Source organism: Sylvia atricapilla, chromosome 1, assembly GCF_009819655.1.
Source record: "Sylvia atricapilla isolate bSylAtr1 chromosome 1, bSylAtr1.pri, whole genome shotgun sequence".
In the NCBI taxonomy this organism is placed as follows: Eukaryota; Metazoa; Chordata; class Aves; order Passeriformes; family Sylviidae; genus Sylvia; species Sylvia atricapilla.
In genome coordinates, this window is record NC_089140.1 from 38,109,311 (window position 1) to 38,135,165 (window position 25,855).

The following is a 25,855-nucleotide window of genomic DNA, read 5'->3' on the forward strand; positions in this document are numbered from 1 at the left end:
TCTACAAATAGGAGAAAGAGAACTACCAAAGAGGGAAAAAATAGAAAACTGGGTAGATCCTCTAGATCCTGGTAGATCCTACAGCTTTGTGCCGTCATAGTAAAATAAAATAAAAAAAAACAGCTATGAGAGAAGAATCCTGGAACAGCATAAAGCTACTGCAGGAAGCCCTCATTCTGCACCCTACCACAGCTCAGGATGGAGGACCAGAGTGGGAAAGAGAGGGCCTGCTGCTGAGAGCTGCCTGCTGTCCACTCCCCAAACAGCCCCATGGGGCCTGGCTCCCAGCAGGGAAGAGATGGCGGAACAGCACAGGCTATGACAGCTCCTGTGGAGCTGGAAAGTGGAATCAGGTAAAGAATGAATAAAGACACCTTTGTCTCCATTCCTCCAACCTTCTGCTGATAATAGTTCAGATGGATGAAACAAACTGGCTCATTAGGACTTGATTGGAAAAGACTGATATAACAATCAGGCACATCATGGACAAATGAACATTACCATCTCATCTTTTAATACAAAATATTGAAGTTTTGAAAGAGAGATATGCTATCACAAGAGAGATAGTTATGTCTTCACCTATACCATGGTTGAGATGGTTTCTCATCTTTTCTCTACCTCAGAAAACCAAAACCTTTTTACCAGTTTTAACTTGACAATGGTGTTCATTCAATGACTTTAACTGAATGACTTTAAGTGATACAAAAAGGACATGTCCTTTTAAAGGGGAATGAACAGTAGTCCATAAATAGAAATGAAGAAAAAACATCAAAGTTGCATTTTTCCTATTTTTTATTTTGACACAGAACAGTATTTCCCTGTTTTTTAACTAAAAAGAAATGGATAAAACTCACTATAATTGAGTACAGCTCAATTACTTTTTACAAAATTTTACTTTTTACAAAAAGCAAGAAAACCCTGAAAAATCTAAATAGAACTATTACTTCGCTAAATTAAACACTTCTAAATGGAAACTATGCTCAGGTTTCTCCAACTTCATAGATTTTGACTGACGTATCTGTCCTTGTAACAGACACTCTAAATCAAGAGCCCTTAACAGAAGTGTCCTTAACTATAACAGTTTTAAAGCACGACTGCCTGTGCCAGGTGAGATGAACTCCAGTGTGCCTCCACAAGGAAACTCCAAGCCTCTGGAAAAATAAAGAACTCATGTTGCTTTGGATGTGCCTGGTGGTGTAAACAGTGTCAGCCTTTCGAAACCACACACCACTAATCATGGGGTGGGGGTGGGGCGTGGGGGGGAAGGTGTAACATGTGTGCCTCAGCACTCCAGCAGGGGTGAAATCTAACACTGAAGTACTGCCACTCACTTCAAAACGGCCAGGATTCAACCTATATAACCCAAATTTAGAAAAGGTCTCCAAAGGATTTTGAGCAATATTATGCAACCTTTAACATCTGAGGGCCAAGCATGTTATTTTGAAAGGTCAAAAGGATAAAAATGGGAGCAGCTGACTACTCTGCCCTAGTCTCTTTACACTGCACAGGTAGGGCTTCTTCAAAACCTCCGCTTTTAAAACAGGGCACACCTCAGTGTGTATGTTCTATTCATAAGGCAGTACAAACCTTCTGCCCAGTTTAGTTGTCCTTAATTTAAGCCCTACCATTTAGGGCTCTGGGCCAGAGGTTACACACCAAAAGAAAAAACCAGGGCCTGACTTGTGATGACTCAAACCTCTCACTCGGTGCTGAAACACTTCAGCGCTCCCTTGATTATTTTGGCACTGGGAATTTATGACCCAGATTCTGGGACACTGTATGGCCCCATCCTGCCCCTGTCTCAATTAGGCTATTCACTCAGCTTCTCTCTCTGTGCTTCCTGCAAATCCTAGCAGAAAACGTCTGTAATGAAGCACCATGAACTGTCACCAAAGAAAAGTCCTGAGACAGGCTGATGAGTTAACATGTAGATGAATGTATGCCTCCTTTAAGGCACCCTTAAGCCATCAGAGCAACCTTAAGGAAATATGGTTAGAAGAATAATTTAGAATTTAATTTTATCGCTTCCTGGATGGTTTTCAGGAGGTCTATTTTTGAATGACTGAAAGGAGAAAGCATAGTTTAAATGATTTTAGAAGAAGGAACCACAATGTCAAGAGTGTGCAGTGCACCTTTCAGCACAATGAGAAGCATTACTTGCAGGAGGTTTGCATTGTTTGAAGGACTTTCACACATCATGTTCTATTAATTACTTCATTATTAGTTCTTCTGAGAAGTCAGTGTATGCTAGCAGATAGAAACCCACCTAGCTGACATTAGGAGCCTTTCTCCATAATAAGCAGGAAAATATTTCGTAAATGCATGCGGAACAGGAAGAACTAGCTGACTGTGGTATTTTTAGGTTTAGGTGAAAATATCACTGGCATTATTTAGCAAAGAAATAGGAAGAGTAAATATACCAAGTAATTTAAAAAATGATTCCTCAACAAAGAAAATTATTTATTTTACATACAGGGAATCTGCAAAAAGCATTTATATAACTTATATCTGGCTATAACATGAGAGCAGGAATCAAAAATGTTTCTAATCCTTATATTAACGCTTCACGTTCTCAACTTCTGCACGTTTGGTGGCACAGGCTCCACCTACACCTTAACCAGACGTCAGAAAAAAATACAATACTTCACAGCTCAGGCAGGGAGAAACTTTTCCTCCTACATGTGGAATGGTGAGAACACATTTTATTTTTTTTAATTCCCTTTAGTTGTTACAAGAGGGAAAACATTTTGACTTGGCATTACCCCTTTACCCTCGGCTGGTATATTTCCCTGTTACAGGAACAAAGGTTTGAGGTGGTAGTTTACATAACATAGCTAAGCATATTATGTAAAGATTAAAGCAGCAGGGTCGGCACAGGGACAGAAACGTCTCACTCTCCCAGCGCAGCCGGGGTTACCTGACAGCCAGTTCTGCTGCAGGTTTGTTTTGTTCCAGGTTAATATTCCCACTAAACAGCTAACATTTAAGCGCGGCTCTGCCTTGGCCTCTCCCATTCCTGACTGCGATGCTTTCCACAGAGGCAATGCCTGCCTGCGTGGGAGGTGAGGTTCATTTACCGGGCCACAACCGGGCGACAGCGCCTATCTCCAGCCGGGATGCTGCACGTCACCCGGTGCCGCCGGCGGCCGGGGGTGGTTTGTGGCACCCATCAGCCGTGCTCGAAACTGCCACGGCAACCCCAAAGGGGCACCAAGTGCCCAGGGCCTGGGCCCTCCCCGCAGCCCGGCCCCGGCACCCCGTGCCCTCGCACCGCCCGTCCCCAGGTGCCGCGTCCCCCCGGCTGCTCCCTCCGGCTCCGCGGAGACAAAGGCGCTGCCGAGGTGCGGGCGGCGGGCCGGCAGGACCGGGGAGGCGGCGGAGGAGGGGGCGACTGCCGAGGGGAACAAAGGAGCCGAAAAAGACGAGAAGAGCCAAGAAAGTTGATACCGGCCCCCGCCGCCCCCTGCCCTGTCCCGGCCCGCCCCTCCCACCTCCCGGACTTTCGCGTGGGGGCCCACGGCAGCCCGGCGGCGGCGGGGAGAAAGGCAGGGCACCCTCACCTCCATCCCCCCCCCGCGAGTCCCCGGCCGAAGGTCCCCCGCTCGCCCCATCCCCTCCCGCCTCCTCCTTCTTCCTCTGCCCCGCTGACCCCGCCCAGCCCCCGGTGCTTCCCTTTAACGCGCGCTCCCGCCGCCGCCTCTCGCCCCTCCCCCCTGCCCGGCGGCGCGCGGCCTCCGCCAGCCCCGGCGGGCACGCGCCCGCCCTCGCCCCCCATCCCGGCACTTTTCCCCCCCGCTCCCTGCCGAAACCGCGCGCGCGCGCCCCCGCCCTCCCGCCCCTCCCTCGGCGGCCCGCGAGCGCCCGGGAGAATTGGCTGGCGGGCGCGCGCGCGCGGCGCCGGGCGGACGGGTGGGGGCGCGCGCGCGCGGAGGCGGCGGCGGCGGGGGTGCGCGCGCGCGCGCGGCAGCGGCTTCACTTCTCTCCGGGCAGCGGGGGCAGGAGCGGCGGCGCTGGGAGAAGCGGCAGCAGCGGCCGTCGCTGCTGCTCGGGAGAGACGGGAAAGGAGAGAGGAAGCCGAGAGCGAGGAGCGCGGGGGAGCGGGCTCATGACTCAGTGAGTGGCTGCAGCCCCTTTCCAGCCCTGCGCCCGGCCGGAGTCGGGGCGACCGCGACGGATTGTCCCGCAGCCTGTGCCCGGCACCAGCGAGAGAGAGACCTGCGCTCGCCTGCAGGTAGCAGCGGCTTTCCCCCGTCTCTGCCGGGGTACGGCTACCTCTGCCCCGGCTGAGCTCCCCGTCTGCCTCCCCTCCCCCCGCCGGGCTCCTACCCCCCCGTCGCTCGCCATCCCTCCCCCACGGCAGCAGCCTCTCCCCCACATTTAGCCGCGACCCTCGGTCTCTACCTTTATCCTTCATCTTCCCTCCCCTCTCCGCATCCCCCTGGTGCTGCCTGGTACCCCCTTCCCCCCCTTGTCATCCTCGGCCGTGCCTTTTCATAGCAACCGTCCCGGCCGCCCCCCCGCCGCCCCCGGCCACCTCGGCATCTCTGCCGGCGCTCCCCGCTCCCCCAGGCTCCATCCAGCCTCCATTGCTCCTCGGCACCCCCACACCCTTTCAGCAACTCTTCCGTGTCCATTTGTCCTGCTCGCCCTGCTGCGGGCGGGAGCAGCGACCAGCCCCGCTCCCCCCCACCCCTCTGGCCCTGCTCCGCATGGTCCCCGCGGCACTCTGGGCGCCCCTGGGTCGCTCGGGCGCCGGGGTGCCCCCTGCCCCCCACCACGAGCCTCCTGGGATGCGCTATCCCCACACCCCCCGCCGCAGCGGTGGGCACCCCGGGCTGGAACCCCTCGGGAAAAGGCACTGTCCTCCCCACTCCCGCGCCCCGAGGAGCCCCGCAGCCCAACCCTCTCCCTTCCCGCATGTGCCCCCGACGTCTTCCTCTCGCAGTCTCCTCCTCCTCCTCTCCTCGCTTGTCTCCTACTTCTCACCCTGGCCCGGCCGCCGCCCGCCCGGCCGTGGGAGTGCGCGGGGTGCGTGCTTCTGGGGATGCTCGTTCCCGTACGACGGGGGCTTCCCGACGGGGGAGTCGCGCCTGTGCCCACCCGCGGCCGTGGGAGCCCGGGGTGCCGTCCTGTCGTGTCCCGTCCCATCCTTCCGGGTGCCGCTCTCAGTGGCGGACCCTCCCCTGGCACAGACCGGGCTCTTTCTGCCTCCCGTCCCGCGGTGTCGTGGTCTTTTTGACCTTTATGGTTTTTAATGAAGATGAAGTAAGGCGGCTGCTGCCATTGCTGCCCGTGGTGGACCCCGCAGAAATACTCAGTTTATCTTGGCTTATAGGAAATTACGAGCGCTTTAGAAAGACATCATCATGAGCTCTGCCGCCCTTGGGACCCCATCCTGCACATTGCCAGGATCTTGCTGTCCCCGACTGGTGGATTTAAAAAAAAAAAAAAATATATATATATATAAATAATTTTTTTTTGGGGTGGTATGTGATGTGTGATAATGACTGGTGGCTTGAGGTATTTTTGTTATTGTTGTTTGTTTTTGTTGTTAGTTTGTTTTAGTTGTTGGTGTTTTTGTTTTAGTTTGAGGAGGAAAGGGAAGGTGCCAGTGGATGTATTTGACAAAAGCAAAATATTTTGGACACTCTTCACTTCGGGTTGATAGTCGTAGTTACACTTGTAATCTGTCTCTGTGCTGATTCATCTCACGTTAAGGGAGAGACTTTTAAGTCCCCTTTGGTTCCTTCCTCTGTCCCCTCTGCTCATTTTTCTGTGCACAACAGCAGGGAGGTTAGCAACCCTCGTCTGAATGTAGAATAGCCTGGCAGCCGGGAACCTGGACATCATGTGTCTTCTGTGTGACAGTTGCAAACACACTTACAGCTCTTCACATTCAAGGAGTATCTTGTATTTCTGTCTCTGTTAGTGGCAGGAAAATGTTTTCTTCACAATGTCATCCTCTCAGCTGATTTTTTTCCCCCAATTCTCTTACTTGTTCATGTGTTTGTGTGTCTTTTAAGTTTGGCATCATTTGAAGTGTCTCATTTGAGGCCCCTTAAACACGCTTTTACCACAATATTAAACATCCATTGAACAAAACTTCCTAAAATTGCAGATATTGTGAGGAGAGGGAATAGAAAGAATTGCCTGGATGTCAAAAGGGGGAACAGGGGCAGAAGGAGAAAGGAAAAATACCATCCAAAAGCCATCCCTTCTTCCCCCCCCCCAAACTAGCCAGACATCAAACTACAGATTTGAGCATTTTCTTCTTGTAAATGCTGGCATTACATGTTACAGTAATTATATGCTCTGGGCTACTGTTACAGTGTTTGTCTGCTGGATAGTAACCTGAACTTATGAAGTGAATGCAGTTGTTTTTTGGATAAAGTAATATTTATAGCCAAGATTATTCATAGCAGATGTCCTATGCATATAAGCATGATTAAATATGCTTTTAACTTTCTGGCCTGCAGTGTTAAAGCCTATGTACATTGTGAAGAGAGACTTTTTCTCTTTAAAATTAGATGTATTAAGCAAAGTTCAGAAGTAAAATCTAGGGCAAATAAAGGCCAACATAAGTGTTATAAAAAGAGATGAGGTTGTATTTTAACTTTATGTAGAAGCAAGGAAAATAGGCACTTACTACCAAAATTACATTATAGTTGTGTATTTTGACTTGTCAGAATGTGACACTTTTGTTGTTTATTACCTCTAAGTGTTCTGTTGCTTTTACCTTGAAATCTGACAACCAGGATTTAAATATCTGAATGTCAGCCTGTGTAAATTTACGAACTATGTTAAATATATATTGTTGTGGCTGTACTATAGGAGAAATTGTTCTCTATAATTTTAAAAGACCAAAAACATTTTCTCTATAAAATTAAAATACATAATTATGTAAAAATTATGTTCTCTATAAAACTAAAATACAAAAATTGTCCACTCTAATTGAGCAGACAATTTTTGTATTTTAATTTTAGGGCAGAAACTCTGCCTTATTTCAGTCAGTTCATAATGAGCAGGCTAGGTATTGTGTATTTTTATATATTTAGATATAAAAATATAATTTTCTGTTGTAAAATCAAAAATGCAGCTTAAGCTGATTAAGGGAAACTTTAGTCACATATCTATCACTTGGTATAGCTTGCTGTTTCTTTTAATGTCTATAACATTTTGAAGGGGTGCCATACTTCCAGAATTCTTTTTCAGTATAGTTTTACAAAATAGATGAAAAAGTCCTAATTCCTCCTGAAGTTGGTTGGATGTGTGAATAATGCCTGAAGAGATTATTTTTTCTACTCCACAGTGTGTATTATTTGATAGAATTAGATCTTAGTAAGGGTTTTTCAGTATAGCAGTAAATTTATTTCTATTCTGTAACAAGAACACTTATGCCTTTTTAAAAAGCATCCTTTTCAGCATAACCCTGTTGGCACTGGCATTAATTTACTTTTCCTTTGCTGTCTCTTTCCATAAATATGTACAGGGAGATGAACTTTGTTTAATCCACAGAACAAGCATGGTTGAATCTGAGCCTGAAATCTCATTATTCTCCCTTGAGCGAGTCTTAAAACATATAATAGTCAAGGTGAATAGTTTTGTTCTTAATTGTGATGATGTCTGTACATAGGTAAGAGGAAAAGCAAGTCGAAGTTCACAGCAATTTGAAGCGCTGTGTATGAAAGAGCAAATTCTTGATTCAGACAGATTTGATCAGAAAACCACCCAGATATATGGGGATTGTGTGGGTGTAAGCAAGTAACGTTTGGGCCTGTGTGCTTTTTATTAAAAGTCTCAAGAGGATACGTAACACAGGTAAATAAAGTACAGATTTGGAGTTAAAGGAAAGACCTGTGTTTCAGTTTGGTTTTGATTTGGTTTGGGGTTTTTTGTGGTTTTTTTTTTAATCAGTCAGTGCCACTGCATATGCTAATTCAGTAAGAGTTTTTCATGGACATCTGCCCTTCATTAGAACAGTTTGGGAGTTTGAGAAGTCATGACAGATGTAACAGTGGGCTTGTAATTCCTCATCTGTCGGCATATTGTTATACTATTTAAAATGAAGGAAGAAATTAAAATAGCTAACTAGTATCAGAAGTGTGTGAATAAAGCGTTAACTTGACTTCTGAAATAGGCTGAGATTTCTTGCTGCTCATGTTCTCTGACAAGTTTGTTGCCTCATGTTGCCTGAATGAACTGTCAGGAAAAACTTCTTTATATCCTCTACCAATGTGCTCACTGTTTTAGTAAATACAAACAATCCTGTGTTAGAGCTTTTTAGTTCTGTGTTTCCATCGAGCATGCTAAGATGTGGATTTTGTAATGTGGAAACCCACACTGTAGACTTGGAATGAGCCCACAGATTTATTTCATATGGGATAACAGAGAGTTCTAAGATAGTAATAACTCTCAGTTTTGAAATAACTGTGGTCGATTTGAACTGGTAGCATAGTTGATGGGACAGCTAACCCATGGTATTGCTGAGTGGTAGAAAAACAGAATTCACAGTGAATGGCTTTACACTTGCAGGATTATGTTGCCCACTTAGCTTCAATAACTTATGGTTTTCATATATATATATATATATATATATATATATATATATATATATATATATATATATATATATGAGGAGTTTGGCAGGGGTCTTGGTTTGTGTGTTTATTTTGTACTTTTTGTTTGTGGGTTGGTTGGGGTGTTTTGGGGGCTTGGCAGTGGTACAGGGTTTAAAACTGGCAACTCTTGAATTATTGTTAAGATGCTTGTGGCAAAACTCTTTAGTATGAGGATTACTGAACTACTGTGACAAAAACATTATTTTATTAAGACAAAGACTTACATCCCATGTGTTCTTTCCTTAAGCATGTAAGAAATACAGTTAGGCAGTTTCTTCTCAAAAAGCTAACTTCAGTTTGTCTTTGTTCAGTGCAGCATCTGCCATGTCTACAGAGGGGCAGAGAGTGGATGATAGCCCAAGCACTAGTGGAGGCAGCTCTGATGGAGATCAGCGTGAAGGTGTTCAGCAGGAGCAAGAACGGGAGCAAGTTCAACCCAAGAAAAAAGAGGGGAAAATATCAAGCAAAACAGCTGCTAAATTGTCAACTAGTGCTAAAAGGTACAGTGTTCTTCCTGGTTGTTTATTTTCCTTTCTCTTCTTTCAGCTGCCCATCAGATCCATGTATTGACTCAGTATATTAATGTTCTGATTGTTTTATTGTAACAATACTGTATCAGTGTAATAGCCTTTTGAGACTGATCACAATAATGGGACCTGTATACTTTTTCCTTTCTTTGTCAGTTTGCCTCTTTCACATGGTTTTAATAGTTGCTTGCATGATAAAAGCTGACATTTTTTTATTGCTAATAAAACTCAGACAGTTTTGTAGCCTTATAAAATATATCTCTGTATATGTATGTATGACTGATGTTGAAACTTGTCAGTGTAACTTACAGTTAATTAGCCATAAACATTTCAGACAGTTCAGTAACTCATCATGTTAGGACTACCGTAATACCTATTGCCATGAAGTACTGCCTTTTCTTTTCCCAGATGGTCAGGTCAGAAATACTTGAGTGAACAACAAATGTATGTTGGTTTCATTACTTTAAACTGTGATCTACTTTAATACCCATTTATTTCCTCTCCTTTTTCTGATTGAGATGAAAGGTTGGTTTGTAGAATAGCTATTTAAATTATTCTATGCTATCATGTCCATCTCCAGATAACAATTGTCTTGCTCAGACCAGACAGAAGGAATTTACAGCTTAGTGTTTCGTTGCCAGTACATGTAGGGTTGTTAGTCTGGGCAAGTGGGATTATAGTGATTGAAGTTAAAAAGGACTCATAAAATAATCTGACAAGGGACCAATTCTGCCTACTGTCCTGATGCAGAATTCCCAGATCTCGTTTTTTTTTGCTAGTTCAAGGCTGTATAAACTACAAGAGAAAACGGTGGAGTTGTACCACTGTGGTGCTGTAGTAAAGGAGAAGCATTAAGCCCCTGCTGCCATAATTTATAACGTATGCATGTAGTCAGACTACAGTAAATAACACTATATAAATGTGTGCGTACATCTCGTCAGGATTCAAGTCTTTGTTTGGCTTTAATCTGTCCCTTACCAATTAAATCCTTTTCTGAATTAAGGTATCTTTTGTCTTTCCAGTGAGACACTGTCATGCTTTTCTTCTGCTATGGATACCTTTCTTATAGCTAGTTTTCCTTTGTTTTTAATTCCCTGGAGAAATACTTTCTGGACACCCGTTCCTACTATGACACTGTAAGACGATTACCTGGTCATATCACTTACAGAATGGCCAGCAAAACTTGCCTGTGTTTGCTTTTATGACAAGAAGGGAAAAAAACCCCACCCAGCTTTCACTACAAACCAAGATGTTATTAATGTAGTTAATTCTCACAGCTGTTACGGTTTCTGGTCGTCTTCTCTTTCGTCTGCTTCCTGCTATTATTATTTTTTTAATATTAGGAATATTGGATTAGTCATGACTTTTAAGGTCATAAAAACGGTTTCCAGCATCTTTAGAGAGCAGTCTGTGTATTCTGAACTTTGTACAATGCCTGGTGTAATGATGCTATAGTTCTAACAAGGGCCTGTGGACACTATCCTATTAAAAAAATTAATAATTATATGTCAGAAATGGGTCTATTAATCTTAGCTTTGTATCTTCAAAGCTTAGAGCTTTTATCAACAAGCATTTTACAGTGATAAAATTACTTAAACCTTTTAAAATTTAATCATATCTGCTTATGGTTCTGCTGAAACTAATTATGCCATCAGTTGCTGACATCACTACATTTGCCAGTTAGACTCTAAAGCTAGTTTCACATATGTAGTAATATTGATTATACATTTTAGAAATACACATTTGATTATACATTTTAAAAGCTGACATGACATATAATAGTTCTGTAGATATGTGTGCAGTATTTTTTAAGAAGTGTATTTTAGAAGTGCTGGTTGTCATAGCACTTTATGGAAGGATTACAGAAACAGTTTTTTATAGTAATGGGGGTTTTCATTAGTATCATTGTAGTTTTTTTCCTTTTTTTGTTTTTTGAATATTCAGTAGTTTGTCATTGTGTTAGAATTGGGATTACACCTTCTCTAATCTCACCAGATTTTCATATCATAGGTTTTGTTTCTGTGCTTTTTAATAAACCAGTAGTGTCTCAAGAAAGCTAAATTAGAAATTTAAGTAGGGGCTGTAAAGAGGGGAGTAGCATAAAGGAAGGGAAAATGTCTTAAAGTCCTCAATATGTGATAAGCATTCCAGAAATGGTCCGCATAAAATATCTTCATAGTAATATTGTTATTTTAGTTCATTAGGAATGAGAAATAATGTACGATTAATAAGGTTTTACTCTGGTACCTTTATAATAGTGAAAGAGTCAATTCTGCTAAAATCAGTAGAGTTCTGGAACAGCAGCATGTAGTGCAGTTCCAGCTTTGGTCAAGATTCCTTAATTCCTGTTAAAAGCATCAAACACCAGCAAGTTCAGTAGAGCTAAAGTCACAGACTACAGACTTGATTCTAACCTGAGTTTGGAAATCATATTTTCTCACCTGGAAAGCTTTTTCGTGCATAGGGAATTGTAGCCGCAGTATTTTACAGTATATGAGGGAAAATTTGTGCATCTCTTTTTTGGAAAACTCCTGTTTTGCTTTTCATTTGTATGTTTATGTAGTCAGATTTAAAAAAAATTTCAGTAGCATGAGGTTTTATATAAATCAAGATCTAGCAGTGTGCTGATTTTAGCTTGTGTAATAGTAAACTGCTCCCATGTCTTATGTATGAATATACTGTTCATGTAGTTTAGCTGCTTTCCAAAGTGATCTGATTACAGAGGCTGTATGAAACCACTTAAACTTCTATTTGAGTAAGATTTTTGGTATTGAGATATGGAGTTGCTTCTGTTAGCAGTGCTGTGGATGGCATCAAGAAGGCGGAATGCCATCACATGCTGTCCTACTCTGTTAATACTTCAGGACTAGCTGCTGTACAGGTGTAATAGCTTACAGCATATGTCGTGCAGTGTGCCGGTCCTTCAATTTTCCTCACCCAGAGGGCATCACCTTAAATAGCAACCTTTCTTACCCAACATGTCAAGATTGAGAAACTCGCTGCATATCACAATTACAGTTCAGACACGGAATTGAATTGCTGTCCTTGAAAACAGCAGGCATCTTGTTACCTCTTAAGTAGCAAATCTTAGCATGACCTTTGGATTGAGAGAAGTGTAACCATTCTTGGCTGACATAGTAGATCAACAAATAAATGTATTGTTTTGCTTGGCTCCTGAAAATCTGTAAATCTTTATGTCCAATCCTGAAATTTTTTAAAAAATATCTGTGCCTACAGTGAATTGTGAACTGTACAACTTTAGTTGTAATCTTTTTGTTATTCAGAGAAGTTGCAGCCTTAAGGAGGAGCAAATAAGCGATAGATTAAATTGGCTCAAAATTCAACAAACCCAAGCAATTTTCCCTTCCCACTCCCCACCCCTCCCCCCCCCCCCTTTTTTTTTTTTTTTTCCTGAGTGGTTTATTACAGAATCTGGAAATACATTTAGCATGTTGAATATGATGGCAAAATATGGAGTGCTTTTTCTTGAAAGAAATATCCTTGTCATTTATCCATCTTCTAGTAAGTAGGTGAAAATATTTCTTTTCCTCCAGTATGAACCTGACCACCTTTAGATCAATTTCCTCCTCGGTCACAATTTGTTTAGTATTGAAATACATACCAGTGACTGCATTTTTAAGTATTTTCGAAGTAGTACATTCTTCAGTATAGGGTATTGATTCATCTGACTTTTATGGGTAGAGAGACGTGTAGTTTAGAAAAGTGGATATGGTAAAAGTAGTTTATTGTCATGTAGTCCTTTATTTTATTTCTTTTCCTATTAATGTTGGGAAATTCTCTAACATGTTCTAATGTGTCTCAGCCTTATAGAACTGTTTCATTAGGGAACCAACACTCAGTCCTTTTTGACTTGGTACAGTAGTATGTGTCTGTGAAAATTAATAATATTTGAAATCCACAATATACTTTCATGCTTGAATTTACAAGTAGATTAACCTTTACACCGTTACTGGTAGGCAACCGTGTTTGTTCTTTTCTGTTAGTAAAATGGAGGGAATTTTTTTATACGTGTGTAGATATTTATATTTATATATTTATATATTTATATTTATATGAGAGACAAGAGTCAAATGATTTCTCTAAGACCAAACAAAGTATCAGACCTGACATTGTAAATTAAATGTTTTGTGTGTGTAGCCCAGGGCTTTGATTACTAGCAATGGCCTCACCCCCTGTCATCATCCCCATTGTCCGATATGTAGTAAACCACAATGCCATTAGTTTAAATATAAACTGGATATGCATAATGATTTTAATTTGAAGGGTTTTTCCTCTTTGACATTGCTAAACATAACTGTTATTGGGGCAGAAAATCCAAAGAAACAGATGCCAGAAAGGACCCTGAATAAAAACGTTGTGTTGCCAGAGGCCGCGTATTCTCGCGGTGAATCCTCTGTGGTCAGCAAAGGAAATGAGGCACGTCCTCTGCTGTGGCAGGTTCTGAGGGCAGCTCAGTGGGGATGTGGAGCAAGTGCCAGAGCACGTGCAGACAAAGGGCCACTTGCACACTGGAGGTCTCTATCAGTGCAAGGCTCTCTGGGATGCTGCGCAATGATTTAATTGTAACTTTGAATGCTGTGACATGTGAACAAGCTATGTGTCAGCTGTTCTGCAGAAGCTGTTTGTGAATGAGCTCTCAGCATGAGTGCAAGGTAAATTAAGGTTGCAACAAAAGAAATGTAAGGTGTATAAATTTTATTTTGGGACATCACAGAGTAGGAGAATAAACATTGACATCTTGCTGAGGAGCAATTGATGGACAGTATTGTATTAATATGTTTATCTTGTTTGTATTAAAATAATCATGAATTAAACATCTCTTTGTCTTAGATGTTTGCAAAAGCAATGATGTCCTTTGAACATTAATAGACAGTGCCATCTGATCAATTTTTTTGTCTTGAAGCAGAAAGCTGATTTGTCCATGTCTGCTCAATCACAGAATAGCTTGATAGAGGGCCATTTTTGTGCTCTTGGCATTAGAAGTTTTGGGTTGAACCAGAACAGATGGAGAAAATGAGAGACGGTTGTTTTCAGAATGTAAGGAACGTGGGTTAGGATTTAGGAGGAAGAATGTAAAGTTTTTGATCTAGGACTGAAGTTGTTGAAGTTGTCAATCCATTCTTGATGTGCCTCATACTTGCTCTAATGTCGTGAAATATTACCTGGTTTTACTACTATATGTAAAACAAAGAAATTATCTCTGATTCTATGATAAAATGCAGTGCCACCATTCTGAAACTTCAAAAAAGACTGAAAAAGGAAAACAACTTGTAAACCACAAAACTGAAATTTCCGTGCAACCTAGGTTTTCCGTAGTTTGAATCTGTGATAGCATAAATTTCAAAATCATGGCAGAATTTTGTAGTGTACAGAAGAAATATTTTAAGCATTCCCACACTTATAACATCTCCCTTCTAAAAGTTGTGATTTGTTAGGAGTGTTTAAAGGGCTAACTGTTTTAATACAACATTTTTGTTGTGCTTAAACTTCACTAATTAAAACATGGGGTAACTTTCAGCATTACTACAATGATTTTGTGCTTGATTAGGCAGAGCATGCCTGTGTTTTTATAAGAAAGTTATGGTATTTATTGGAGGAATTCTGTATGCTGGAGCTACAAACATCTCAATGAGTAGAAAAAGCAAGTAAAGATAAAATTTCTCCCCCTCTGCAGAAATAACTGTGAGTTTGCGTGTAAGTAGGGTATACACCAGCTCTGTATGTAGGGTATATACACCCAGCTATGGCAGAGATTAGGTATTCAAGGACTTGACCTGGAAGCATCAGCCTGGGAAATGTCCAGAGATCCTAAATAACAAAGTTGTTCTCCTTGAAGTTAAAACTCTGGCAGGATGCCTGTAATGTCTTTGAGCGACCTGGAGGATATGGCAGAACGCCCTCTAAAGTTTTCAGATGGCACCAAGTTGGGTTTGAACAGTTGGTACAATGCAGGGACCTTTACTACTATATATGCCAATGTACCTGAATGCTTATTTTGATAAGCCATTTGCTTTGCCTGTATTTATATGTGTAGAAGTTAGAAGAAAATCTAAGCATCTGGAAGAGTATTTTTATCTTTTCAATGATCTCATCAGGTTTTAATAAATGATTATTACCTCTGCCTACAAATCTTGCCCACATATGTCCTAATTATTTTGGAATGTGAATGATAAAGGCTTGAGTTTCTGGTTCAGGCCAGTTCTTCTACTGCTGTTGGTTCATTTGTTCATTATAGCCATAAAATCAATTCATAGTTACATAAGGGGAATTTTGATAGTGGCTGTGAGACTCCTTAAAGTGTAAGGTTGTGTTTGGATTATAACATTATATAAAGAACTAAATTGCTCATTTTTATATTATATATGCAAATATACCTGAATGCTTATTTTGATAAGCCATTTTCTCTACCGGTATTTATATGCAAAATGGGTTGCAGTCATTTTTAGCAAAATATGTATAGGTCAGGCCTGAACCTTTGGCTTGTGACTTGAGCACCTGTCTCGAGAATTTGAGTGGTATTATTATTTCTTTTCTAGTGTAGGGAATAATAAGAACAGCAATCTGTTCTGTGCATGAATTCTTGTGAAGAAGAAGGCAAGAAGAAAATACTGAGGATATATTGAATTGTTTTTCTTTTCCTTTCTCCTTCTAAATGTTCCTGGTTTTGCACTGAAGTAGCCTCTTAAAAAAAAAAACAAACCTGTGGACGTGGTTTATAGGGAAGGTGGCATTTGCAGTCCTGCTTATGATATAATACTCTGGCAAGTCTTTGGGAACTGTAAACCCCTGCAAGTTCCTTTGGGAACTCTGTATCCTATTCTGCATAATGACATTTCTTCAGAGGTCACGATACTGGCTCTCATGCAGATGCTGGTGCAAGGGAAAAGAGCCCCCATTGCCAGCTGTGGCAGAGATCAGGTATTCAAGGACTTGGCTGGGAAGCGTCAGCCTGGGAATGTCCAGAAATCCTTAACAACCAAGTTGCTCTCCCTGAAGGAAGAGCTCTGGCAGGATGCCTGCAGTGTCTTTATTGGTGACCTGGAGGATGTGGCAGAGTGCACTGAGAAGTTTTCAGATGACAAACAGTTTGCACACACAGGGACAAGGCTGTGGCTCAGACGGATCTGGCCAGGCTGCAGGAGAGGGTTGACAGAGAACTCATGAAATTCAGCAAGGACAAATGAACACCATGTATGTGCAGAGGACTTACCCCTTGCACAGATACATACTAGGGATCACCCCTGCTCAGAAGGATGTGGGGGCCTTGGCAGGCAGCAGGCTCAGTGTGAGGCAGTGACAAAGGCTGGGCTGCCTCGTGGGAGGTATTAACAGAAGCATAGTCCCTAGACAGATGAAAAAGATTTATCTGCCTTTACTCAGCTCTCATTTGACTGCAATTTTGTTCCCTCATTAAAAAGAAGGCAGGTATCAAAGCAAGTCCAGCAGCAGGTCCCTAGGCTGACCAGGGAGCTGGAGCACTTCCCTTTGGGGGAGCCCAATATCAGCCCCCCAATAAGTAGGAGGTTATGAAGTCCTGGGTGGGCTCGTTCTGGGCAATTTTCCTTTGAGTTAGGGGATTTTTACCCTGCCAGTACAATATATATTAAGAAGCTAAATATTCTGGAGGGCAAGAACTATGAGACATGTAGTTGGAGGAGAAGTAGAGAAGGAGACTATATGAGATATTTAGTAATTGTGTAAGTGAGGAAAGGAGTTGAGAAGCCTGACCTGTGGAAGAAGTGTGATTTTCTAGGTGATTGCTCATGGCATTTGTTCCACATTGGAGGTTCATTTTTCAGAAAATACTTGGGTTTTATTTATACATGTTCTTGCACAGTTTCATGAAACATTATAGATCAGCTTTCAATCAGAAATTGTAATAATTATATTTTGTTACTATTGATTGACGTAGAAATGTTCATAAAGCTGAAAGAAACAGATTTTTAAAAAGTCCTAATAATACCTTTTCTTTCTCTTAAGAATTCAGAAAGAACTTGCAGAGATTACATTAGACCCTCCTCCGAACTGTAGGTAAGTTCACCTGGATTTTATTAATTTGGAATATGGAAATGAAATGTATGGAGCTGTGGAAATTTCATGGGGGACTGGGGTAAATTTTAGCTATTCCTTTGTGCTGATTATTTAGTAATTTTGTAATAAGAGCTGATAGATAATGTGTTGCCTACAAATAAGGACATACTTTGACATACTTCCTGGCAACCAAAGTAGTGGCATAAATTGATGAACTCTATGATGCATTAATAAAGGACAAAAGTCACCCTTCATTTCAGATACTAAATCAATAATATTTTGTTTGATTCAGTAAAATATATTCTTGGTGGCAGTTGCTTGATGTATTTGATTCCTTTGTCTTGCATTGTGAATATCATGGAGGAAGGAAAATGGTATAGGCACAAACTATTAGTAGTTTTCTGACTGCGTTTGTGGCAGTCAATTGCGATATTTGATGTACTCTTCTTGGATTAGAGTATTGCATCCTTCAGACTTTCTGATACAGACTTTCTGCACTTCTTCGGTTTGGGTTTTCTATGATGTTGTGGTTTGGTTTTGTGGGGGGTGTGGGCTGTGTTTCTTTTTTGTCAGGTATGTTTACTTCTGGTATGTTTAAAGTTGGCTTTGAAATGAATGATGAGGTAGACCTTGAAACCCTTGCTGTCTGGTGGCTGGGGCTGTATGCAGTTGCTTTCAGATGGCTGTCTTGGGCTTCTTATCTGTCAGCTTGTGACATATGGTCAGTGTTGGAGCTGGGCCAGGGCTGCACATTGCTGTTTAAAGAAACCCCTGCTACTGCACCTCTTGTGATGAGAGGTTCAGCTCAGTGCAGAAGAATAGCTTCCACCCAGTCCAGCCAACCCATTTCCACTGATGTGGTTAGTAGGTTTCATTCTGTTAATGCACTTATAAGAAAGATTGATAGAAATGGCTGATTGCATGCAGCTTCTATAATGAATCCCAGTATGTTTCAGTATCGAATTAACTAAGCAACTGGTAGTAAAAATGACAGTCAGCTTTATTGTTTTGGTCTCTTGACAAAAGTATGTGTAAGAAAATACTCTAATAAGATTTGATGTGGTTGTGCTGGATCTCAAGATTTAAGTCAAGTGGCTATGTACCAAAGTGCTGCTTAGTGAAGTAGCCTTGCAATAATGGCATTCAATGAGTATTTCAGTCAATTAGGACGAACAGTTTTTTGCTGGATAAAACATTTTAATAGCTAAGCTGTTCTGTCATGCTTACGACTGTGTGTGAGTCTTCAATCACATCAAAGCTGTTTCATGTGGCAGATTTTACTTCGGTGTTGATGACTGATGCCTATTAGCGGATTGATTTGCTGAGATGAATATGAAACTTCTGTCTGTTGTAGAAGAATGCTTAAGTCTTTGAACTGAGAGTAAAAGGCTTACAGGTTTTTACAGCAGTGTAATTTCTAGTTTTCTGAAGCCTTCTGTTTATAACAAAGCAATTGTTTCAGTATACAAGATAGTATTATTTTTACTTTCACTTTTTTTTTTTTTTTTTTGCTAGCAAGTGTAAAGTAAGCATTGGCTGTCTGAGTGGAAAGCCCTTTGATGACTTGCAATTTACAGAAAAAACAAGTGCACTGGAGGTTTCCTGAGTTTTTTGAATTATTTACACTAATGATAAAATAGCAATAAAGTGCACTCCATGATGCTGTTTTGCAAAATCACAAAATTACATCCAACTTCATGTGTCTGCTGCTTTAACACAGTTCTTAAGATGCAGAATTACTTCATGTTGTGATCTTGATAGATAACCATTAGTAACTTCACTATTAGCAAATATGTTTTTATAGTCAATACAGAATCACTTCATTTAGTTTTATGCTTTGTTGACATAGTCTAAACAGTGTTTTCATTTGAACTTCATCTATTTTCTATTATAGTTAAACATTACAAAATAAATACATCAGTCAGGCATGTTTCTTTAGAGTAATGGGGAAAGCTGAGCTATTATGCAGTATATCTTACCCTAAAGTATTGATACATCCTTTCTTGTTTTCAGTGAAATTTAGGTCATTGTTAAAAGACATGTTAGCTTTTTCTATTAAAAAACCCAACCATATTTCGTAAAGATAAGTTCATTCCAGATATAGGCCACTTGAAATGGTTGTAATTCCATCTTGCCCTCACTGCATGTACTCTTTCATATATAAAATAAATCATGACTGGGTGATAGGAATGTGATAATTCTGAAAACTAAATGTCATAGAAGGTGTGAGGAAAGTATTATTCAAGAATACAGCTATCTTAAGTAGCTACTTAGGAAGTTCTGATAGGAAGGCTGTTTAGCTGAATTGGAACTTAGAGGGAGTATTGCAAGATGATTTGCAGGATTTTTCATTAACTTCAGCAGGCCAAAGCTTCAGGTTTCTGCCATTCTTGAAAAAAGCCCCAAATGGAGCAGTATCTGTAGCACAGTAGCATCTCTCAGTCTCATGGTAGGCTACACAGTCGCTGCAAGCTCCAAGGCAGCTGCAGCTTCCACTGCTGCAGCAGCTGTGATCTTAACATTTCCTCCGTCTCATCCCTGTGAAGAGAATAGACTCTGCAATCTTTGTGTTTGTTTGGAGGACGAAAAAAGTCTTGCTCACAAATATGTCTTGGAATTGGCAGATTATCACTGCTGGGACTTGCAGCATCTTTCCAAGACTGTGGAAAGCTGTGGGTTTCAGAGTTCCTAAAAAAATCTGTCACTTCGGCTTTAAAAGAAGCTTTAATACTATAAGAAATTAGAGTTTCCTGCCTCCCTACTTCCTTTTCTGTAGTTTGGGTGCTGTACTGGGCCATGGAGAGAGTCATCTTGGCTCCACAAACTTTGGCTCCTGCCTCAGGACTGAGAATGTATAATGTTCTACATGTAAAAAAGCCAAGCTGAGGAGGGGGCTGTGGGAGTTGAGCAGTGTAATCGTTGCTATTTTTGGAGGAAGGCGTGTCGTAAAAAAGCCTGTTACACTTCACATTTAACAGAAAGAACTGGATGGTTTTCAGTATGTGTTGTTCCATGCCTCCCCCTATTTTACTTTTGTATTGAGCTGAATTTACTCTCAAGGACATTCCTGAATGCAAAGCAGGTACATTTATGTTTTAAATCTGCAGCATTGCGAAATTTCAGTTTGTCAGGAGATGGTATACCTAAATTGTAGACATTTACCACTCTTGTCTTTTTTTTTCCTCTCATTGAAATATCAAAGCTTGATTGCCAGAAATGGCACACATATTATACTCCTGAGTAGTGCAGAGTATAGCTTTCCTCGCAGGTGGTAAGATCCTCATATTTAAGTGTCATTTTCCTATGTTGCCTTGCTGATAGAGGGGAACAGTTGGAAATACTTGTAGCTAAAATAATGCCTTTTCAAACTTCCCCATATTTTTGGTTGCATTGTGCATAAGACAAAAGATTCCGTAGAATACAACTTCTTGTATACTAGTTCTCTTCTTATTGGCAAAAGGACAACATCTCTGTGGCAACTTATACCAATTGCTTACATGGGAAAATAATATTTGGAAAGTATTTCATGTATTTTTAGCTTCTTTCAATGTGAACTTAGCAGCTGTAAACAAGGAGAGCCAGCATGAAGTGAATAGCAGCTCTCTGTGGACACCACTTGGAGCAAATGCTCCAAGTTTTCCTATTAAGTCACCGATATTACCTGTCTTCCCCTTCGTGCTTTCTTTTGGTGTTCTCTAGTGTACTTTTCACCATTCTTCTCTTTTCTGTGTATTTACTGCAATTCCTATTACGTTTTTTGCATTTCATTTCTTTTCCTCTCCAGCAATATAGGTAATACTTGAGGCTCAGAAATATACTGTGAAGGACTGTGCAGCTTAGTGGGCAGAATGACTTTCATTCCAAAACAATCAGTTTAAAGTCCTGTGTGTAGTCTTATCTCTTCCATTTGTTTGGAATCATTATGTTAATTCCTTGCTTTTTATGCAAAATGATAAGCAGCCATCATATCTGGTTCTAGTATTTTGCTTTTGAAAACTAATCACACTGATAATATTTTAAACAGTTCTTTTTGGGACAATGCTGAGAAGTGCCGAGTGGAATGGCAAAATTTTCAATTTGACTTAGGGGGAGAGGTCAGTGTGCCTCATGGATATTTCTTGTACTATTAATGACTGTACAGAGTCCAACATTTCTGTTTAATACTGCTTTGACTCTGTTTTTGCTGAAGTGTTGAGCACGAGATCTTCACAACTCCCTGGGATTATGTGAATTCCAGCAATTTCAGTTAGTGTTTTTGGGGCTACACTGAAACTCCTACCGAGTGCTACTTTAAAGCTAAACAGATGGCACAAGTGTCAGAAGCAGAAAATACGAGGGAGCACAATATCAGGGAAAGACTGGGAGGGAGAAGATGGTCAGCCTTGCTCTAAAATGCAGAGGGAGAGAAGTGGAGGGACCTGGAGCAGCAGGTACAGCGAGTATCTACCCTGCAATTGTGCTCAGTGATTTTGATTGTCTTGGGGAGGCATCAGTCTGTTGCCGCAGGCACGCGGCTGTGGTGCATGTGATGCTAATGTGTGAGCAGGATGAAAAACTGGAGTAAGAAGTGATTTCTCTGAACATTTTTCTTCGAAACATTTCCAGCTTGAATTCAGGCTCCCTTCCCACTGTGTTACTCATGGAGTTTACTGTCTGCGTGTATGGACTCACTTTGATCTGCTGCTAGTCACCTTCTTGAGAGCATGTGACACAGAGCATTATGTATACCTTAGCCTGGTCTCTTTAGGATAAGTAGCAAAACTTAGTCAAAAAGATAAGTATGGAAGTGGTTTATACTATGGTGCAGGATTCTGTTTGTTTTAAATCCATGATGTTTTAATAATCAAGGATAAGGATGGTTGAAAAATTTGAGTACTCACTGCGATTTTTGTATTTTACTTTTGAGTCCCTTTCTGCTTCAAAGGCAACAAGAAACATATCCCAAAGATATGCAAGTTAGCAATCACTAACAGTGGGATTATATTTTATAATAGCAATAATACTGTATTTTATCACTTGAATTATATTGCTGGGTTTTTTAACTGGTGAGGTTTTTAGATTTTATTACCTTGGTACCTTAGATCAAAAGTGTCAGGTTGCTTTTTATAATGTAAACTTTTCATTCATTTAGTTATTTTCTTTTAAGACAATGCAGAACCATAATTTGTGCTTTAAGCTCTGAAGTATGTAACTATATTAAAACACTTCTTAAAAAAAAATCTGTTAGTTTTCACTGTAAACGTGGCCCTTCCAATGACATACTGTTTACAAAGCATTTGTTTTTTAAAAATAACACAGATGTTTCTTTTTATGGGTCTTCTATGTGTCAAGATGCAATGTACTTGGAAGGCCCTGTAAAATATGGCTGATTATTTTTTTTAGTGATCTGATATATTTGAAAATACATGCTTCATATGAAAAATTATTAGAGAGCATTAAATTTATTTTTTTTTCATTGAATAAACTGAGTTTTCAGTATCTGCTTGATTGCAATATTGCCTGCAGTTGTGGGGTCATTTTAGGATTGGTTACATGCAACGCTTGAAAGCTTCAGGATGTGTTGTGGCCATTGGTGGCTTGAAATATTGGCAACTTTCATGAAGGCAGGGGAGGTAATAAAAGAAAAAAAGGCAGTAAGGGGAACCTGCCACTGGCTGCCTGCCAGGTCTGGCAACTTCACTCAGTGATGATGATGTAAGGAACTGTCTGACAACACCCATTAATACCTCCCAGCTTAACAATACCTCCACATGATTCCTGCCAGTTCTCCCAGTTTTTGAATGATGACAACTTCTCTCCCAGGAGGAGAAGAAAAGAGAAACTAGTGTTAGAGAAGAATAAGAGTACTTCAGCAAGCACTGTGTGAGTGGAGATTTGGAAGGTCAGGGGGATGCCAGAGGACATCCTATGGCACAGCTGAAGCAGGGAAATGAGATTGGGGCATAAGGAGGGGTCCAGATGATCACACATTCCTTGCAGCAGAAAAGGGCAGCAGGATACTCAAAAAGCAGCCTGTGATGGATGTGGGAGGGTTCCTTGATATTTGCTATGTGCTTAGTGTAGAAGATAACTAAATCTCTAGTTTAAATTGTAACTTGGGGAAGGTGGTGTGAAGAACTGTAACAAGGGTAAAATGAAACCCTTTGATGCTTTAAGTGTGGGGAATTCTGAACAGAGAAATTCTTTTTCAGCAGTTTCATATTGAGTTGCAGCTGGTCTTTGTAAGTCAGTCTCCTACGGTGTACAAGAGCAGTCCCCAATGCTTTTAGCTCTAGAATTTTTCAGACCACCTTTCACAGACATTTCTTTTGCCTTCTCCTAAAAAACTAAACAAAGGTGTTGGTTTAGGGTGGGCGATATATTGTTTTCTTTTTCCTATGAGCCACAATTTGATTTATAATATAAAACTCATATTTTATATGCATGTTTTTGTAATCTCCTTAATAAGGCCCTCATAAAACAAACACACACAAAAAATCTTCCCCCCCACAAACCCTAAAATAAGTGTGTTAAATAAACAATCATTGATTGCCAGCAAAGGAAGCAAAACCACCTTGAGTGAGACTTTACATCATTGCTAGAAGACTTTGCAAATAAATACCTGAATGTGTAGATTTTTATATAGTTAGCTATTTTTATGAGAATTTTTTTCCCCTAAATGTTGACTAATTTCTAGTATAAAAACTATGTAAAGGTCAATTTCTTTACAGAAATTTGATGGAGGAGAATTATTTGAAAGTGTGACTGTAGTAGGTACTGTTGCACTGAACAAGCAGACACTGCCATTTCATGATAATCATGCAAAAAAACATGCTTTTATTAGCAGCTCATTACCCTTTAGTAATTTACTCATTATTGAATAAATGAGGGAAATGGAAGATATTTGTTATTGAAGTCTGTTGGTTGGGACTGACAGCATAATGAAGTATTTGTTTTCTTCAATAAATGGCACAATCTCGTAACTGCCTAACGCTGTTGTCTTCAGTAAACCACATTTGAGCAGAATTTGAATTCTGCTCTTCCCTGTAATACTTAAATCCCCTCCCTTTAGAAATCCGTTTAGAAAACAAATCAGTCTTTTCTCGGTTCCAATACTACAATAGCTTTTTAGCAGCTATTAACTTTTAGTGCACTTTATCTTTGGGGGGGGCAGGAGGGGGTATTGTTTGTTTGTTTTGGCGTTTTGTTGTTGCTGGTTTTGTTTTGGGGCTTTGTGCATAGTCATGACAGTCGGAGGCAATGCTGTAATTTTTCCTTTTGCTCTTGGTATATATGGAATGTGTGCAGATTAAGAACTAATAGATTGAATTTAATAAAATGGGTTTCCAAAATCTCCTGGCAGAAAAGCTGCAGTTTAGGAGTAAAAAGTCATGAACTAGTAACCGAGCATGCTTTGCAATACTTTGGAAACATACTATGAAATTGATCTGGATGCTGTTTTCTTGGTGAGCAATAAAACTTATTTATGCTGTACTTACACATTTGCAGCTTTGTTACAAGCTTTTTGGGGTATCTAATTGGCTGCAGCTTTGAATCATATCATAAACATGCCAAATGTTACTAATTGCAATTAAGATATCTCCTTGAAATAATCTTAGTTTTCATTTTCTCAGACAATTTTTTTCCACTTATTTACATGCCTTTAATTTTTCATTTTAACAGTTCTTGCAGCACGGGGTTTTTTTTGGGTTGGTTTTTTTTTTTTTTTTTCCAAGGCTGTGGAATTGGATTAAACAAGGTTTTTAAATACTTCCATGTTGCTTGGAAAGAAGCCAGTTACTGTGTATTGGCTTAATAGAAACCGTGCTTAGCAGTGCTTCACATATGGCAGCTCATGTTTGTGTGGTAAGGCATTATGTATTTTAAATATTACCTTTTATGCAATAGTCAAATTTATGCCAGAATGTGAAGTTTCCTCTGATTAATGTTAACATTCTGGGTTTTTTTAGGGAGAAATGTGTAGTCAAATACATAATTTACTGTCTGCTTGGCACAAAGGCCATATTTATGTGGCCTTTATTAACTTGAGATGCATACTGTGCCTAGAGAGGGCTGTAGGTGAGTGATAATATGCTTGCATGACACTTGTAGCCTTTTAATGTTGTAAATATTGTGGAGGCCAAGATGGTGATTCTCTAAGTAAGATTGAAATACAAGGGTTTGTGTTCAATTTAGCAGATTGAGTTGTATTTGAAGAATAAACTGTACATGGTTACAGCAATTGCTCTTAGAGTAGCGACACATCTGACAACCTAAATTTCTTAAGGTTTTTTTCTGGTTTGGGTGTAATTGTTGTATTAGGGTTTTTAATTATTTAATTACTGTAACTTTTATGGAATTTGGAGCTTAGTATAGCCTCTAAGAATTTTAAAGCTTTTAAAGGCATTTATTTTGGATTATCTTGCTGTAGGCAGTCTTTTTGTACAAAATTTCAGCAGTGACTTCATAGTAAAATTTCTTTATCAGAAAATAATGTTGCTTTGCAGTGGAGAAACAGTGAATAATTCCATTCTCTCAAAATGATTGCCTTATTTTTAGTACACATTGGTTTTTGGGGGAGGAGGGCTTTTTATGTCTGCCAGAATAGCTGATGTTTGATTTAACTTTTGTTTGGGAGGTATTCACAGTAAACACCACTGAATACTCACATCATAAATC

General features: G+C 40.5%; 1 protein-coding gene across 3 annotated transcripts in view; it reads left to right on the forward strand.

Annotated features, from left to right (window-relative positions):
* Positions 1 to 3,971: 3,971 nt before the first annotated feature.
* Positions 3,972 to 25,855, forward strand: part of LOC136361713 (ubiquitin-conjugating enzyme E2 E2) — a 201,563-nt gene continuing 179,679 nt past the window's right edge. The window contains exons 1-3 of one of the 3 annotated variants that reach the window (XM_066319828.1): positions 3,972 to 4,231; positions 8,930 to 9,118; positions 17,147 to 17,197. In XM_066319828.1, the coding sequence (XP_066175925.1) occupies positions 8,943 to 9,118; positions 17,147 to 17,197 (227 nt within the window). In that variant the 5' untranslated portion in view covers positions 3,972 to 4,231; positions 8,930 to 8,942. The remainder of the gene's footprint in view (positions 4,232 to 8,929; positions 9,119 to 17,146; positions 17,198 to 25,855) is intronic. The other 2 variants (XM_066319836.1, XM_066319819.1) reach the window with 2 other exon arrangements.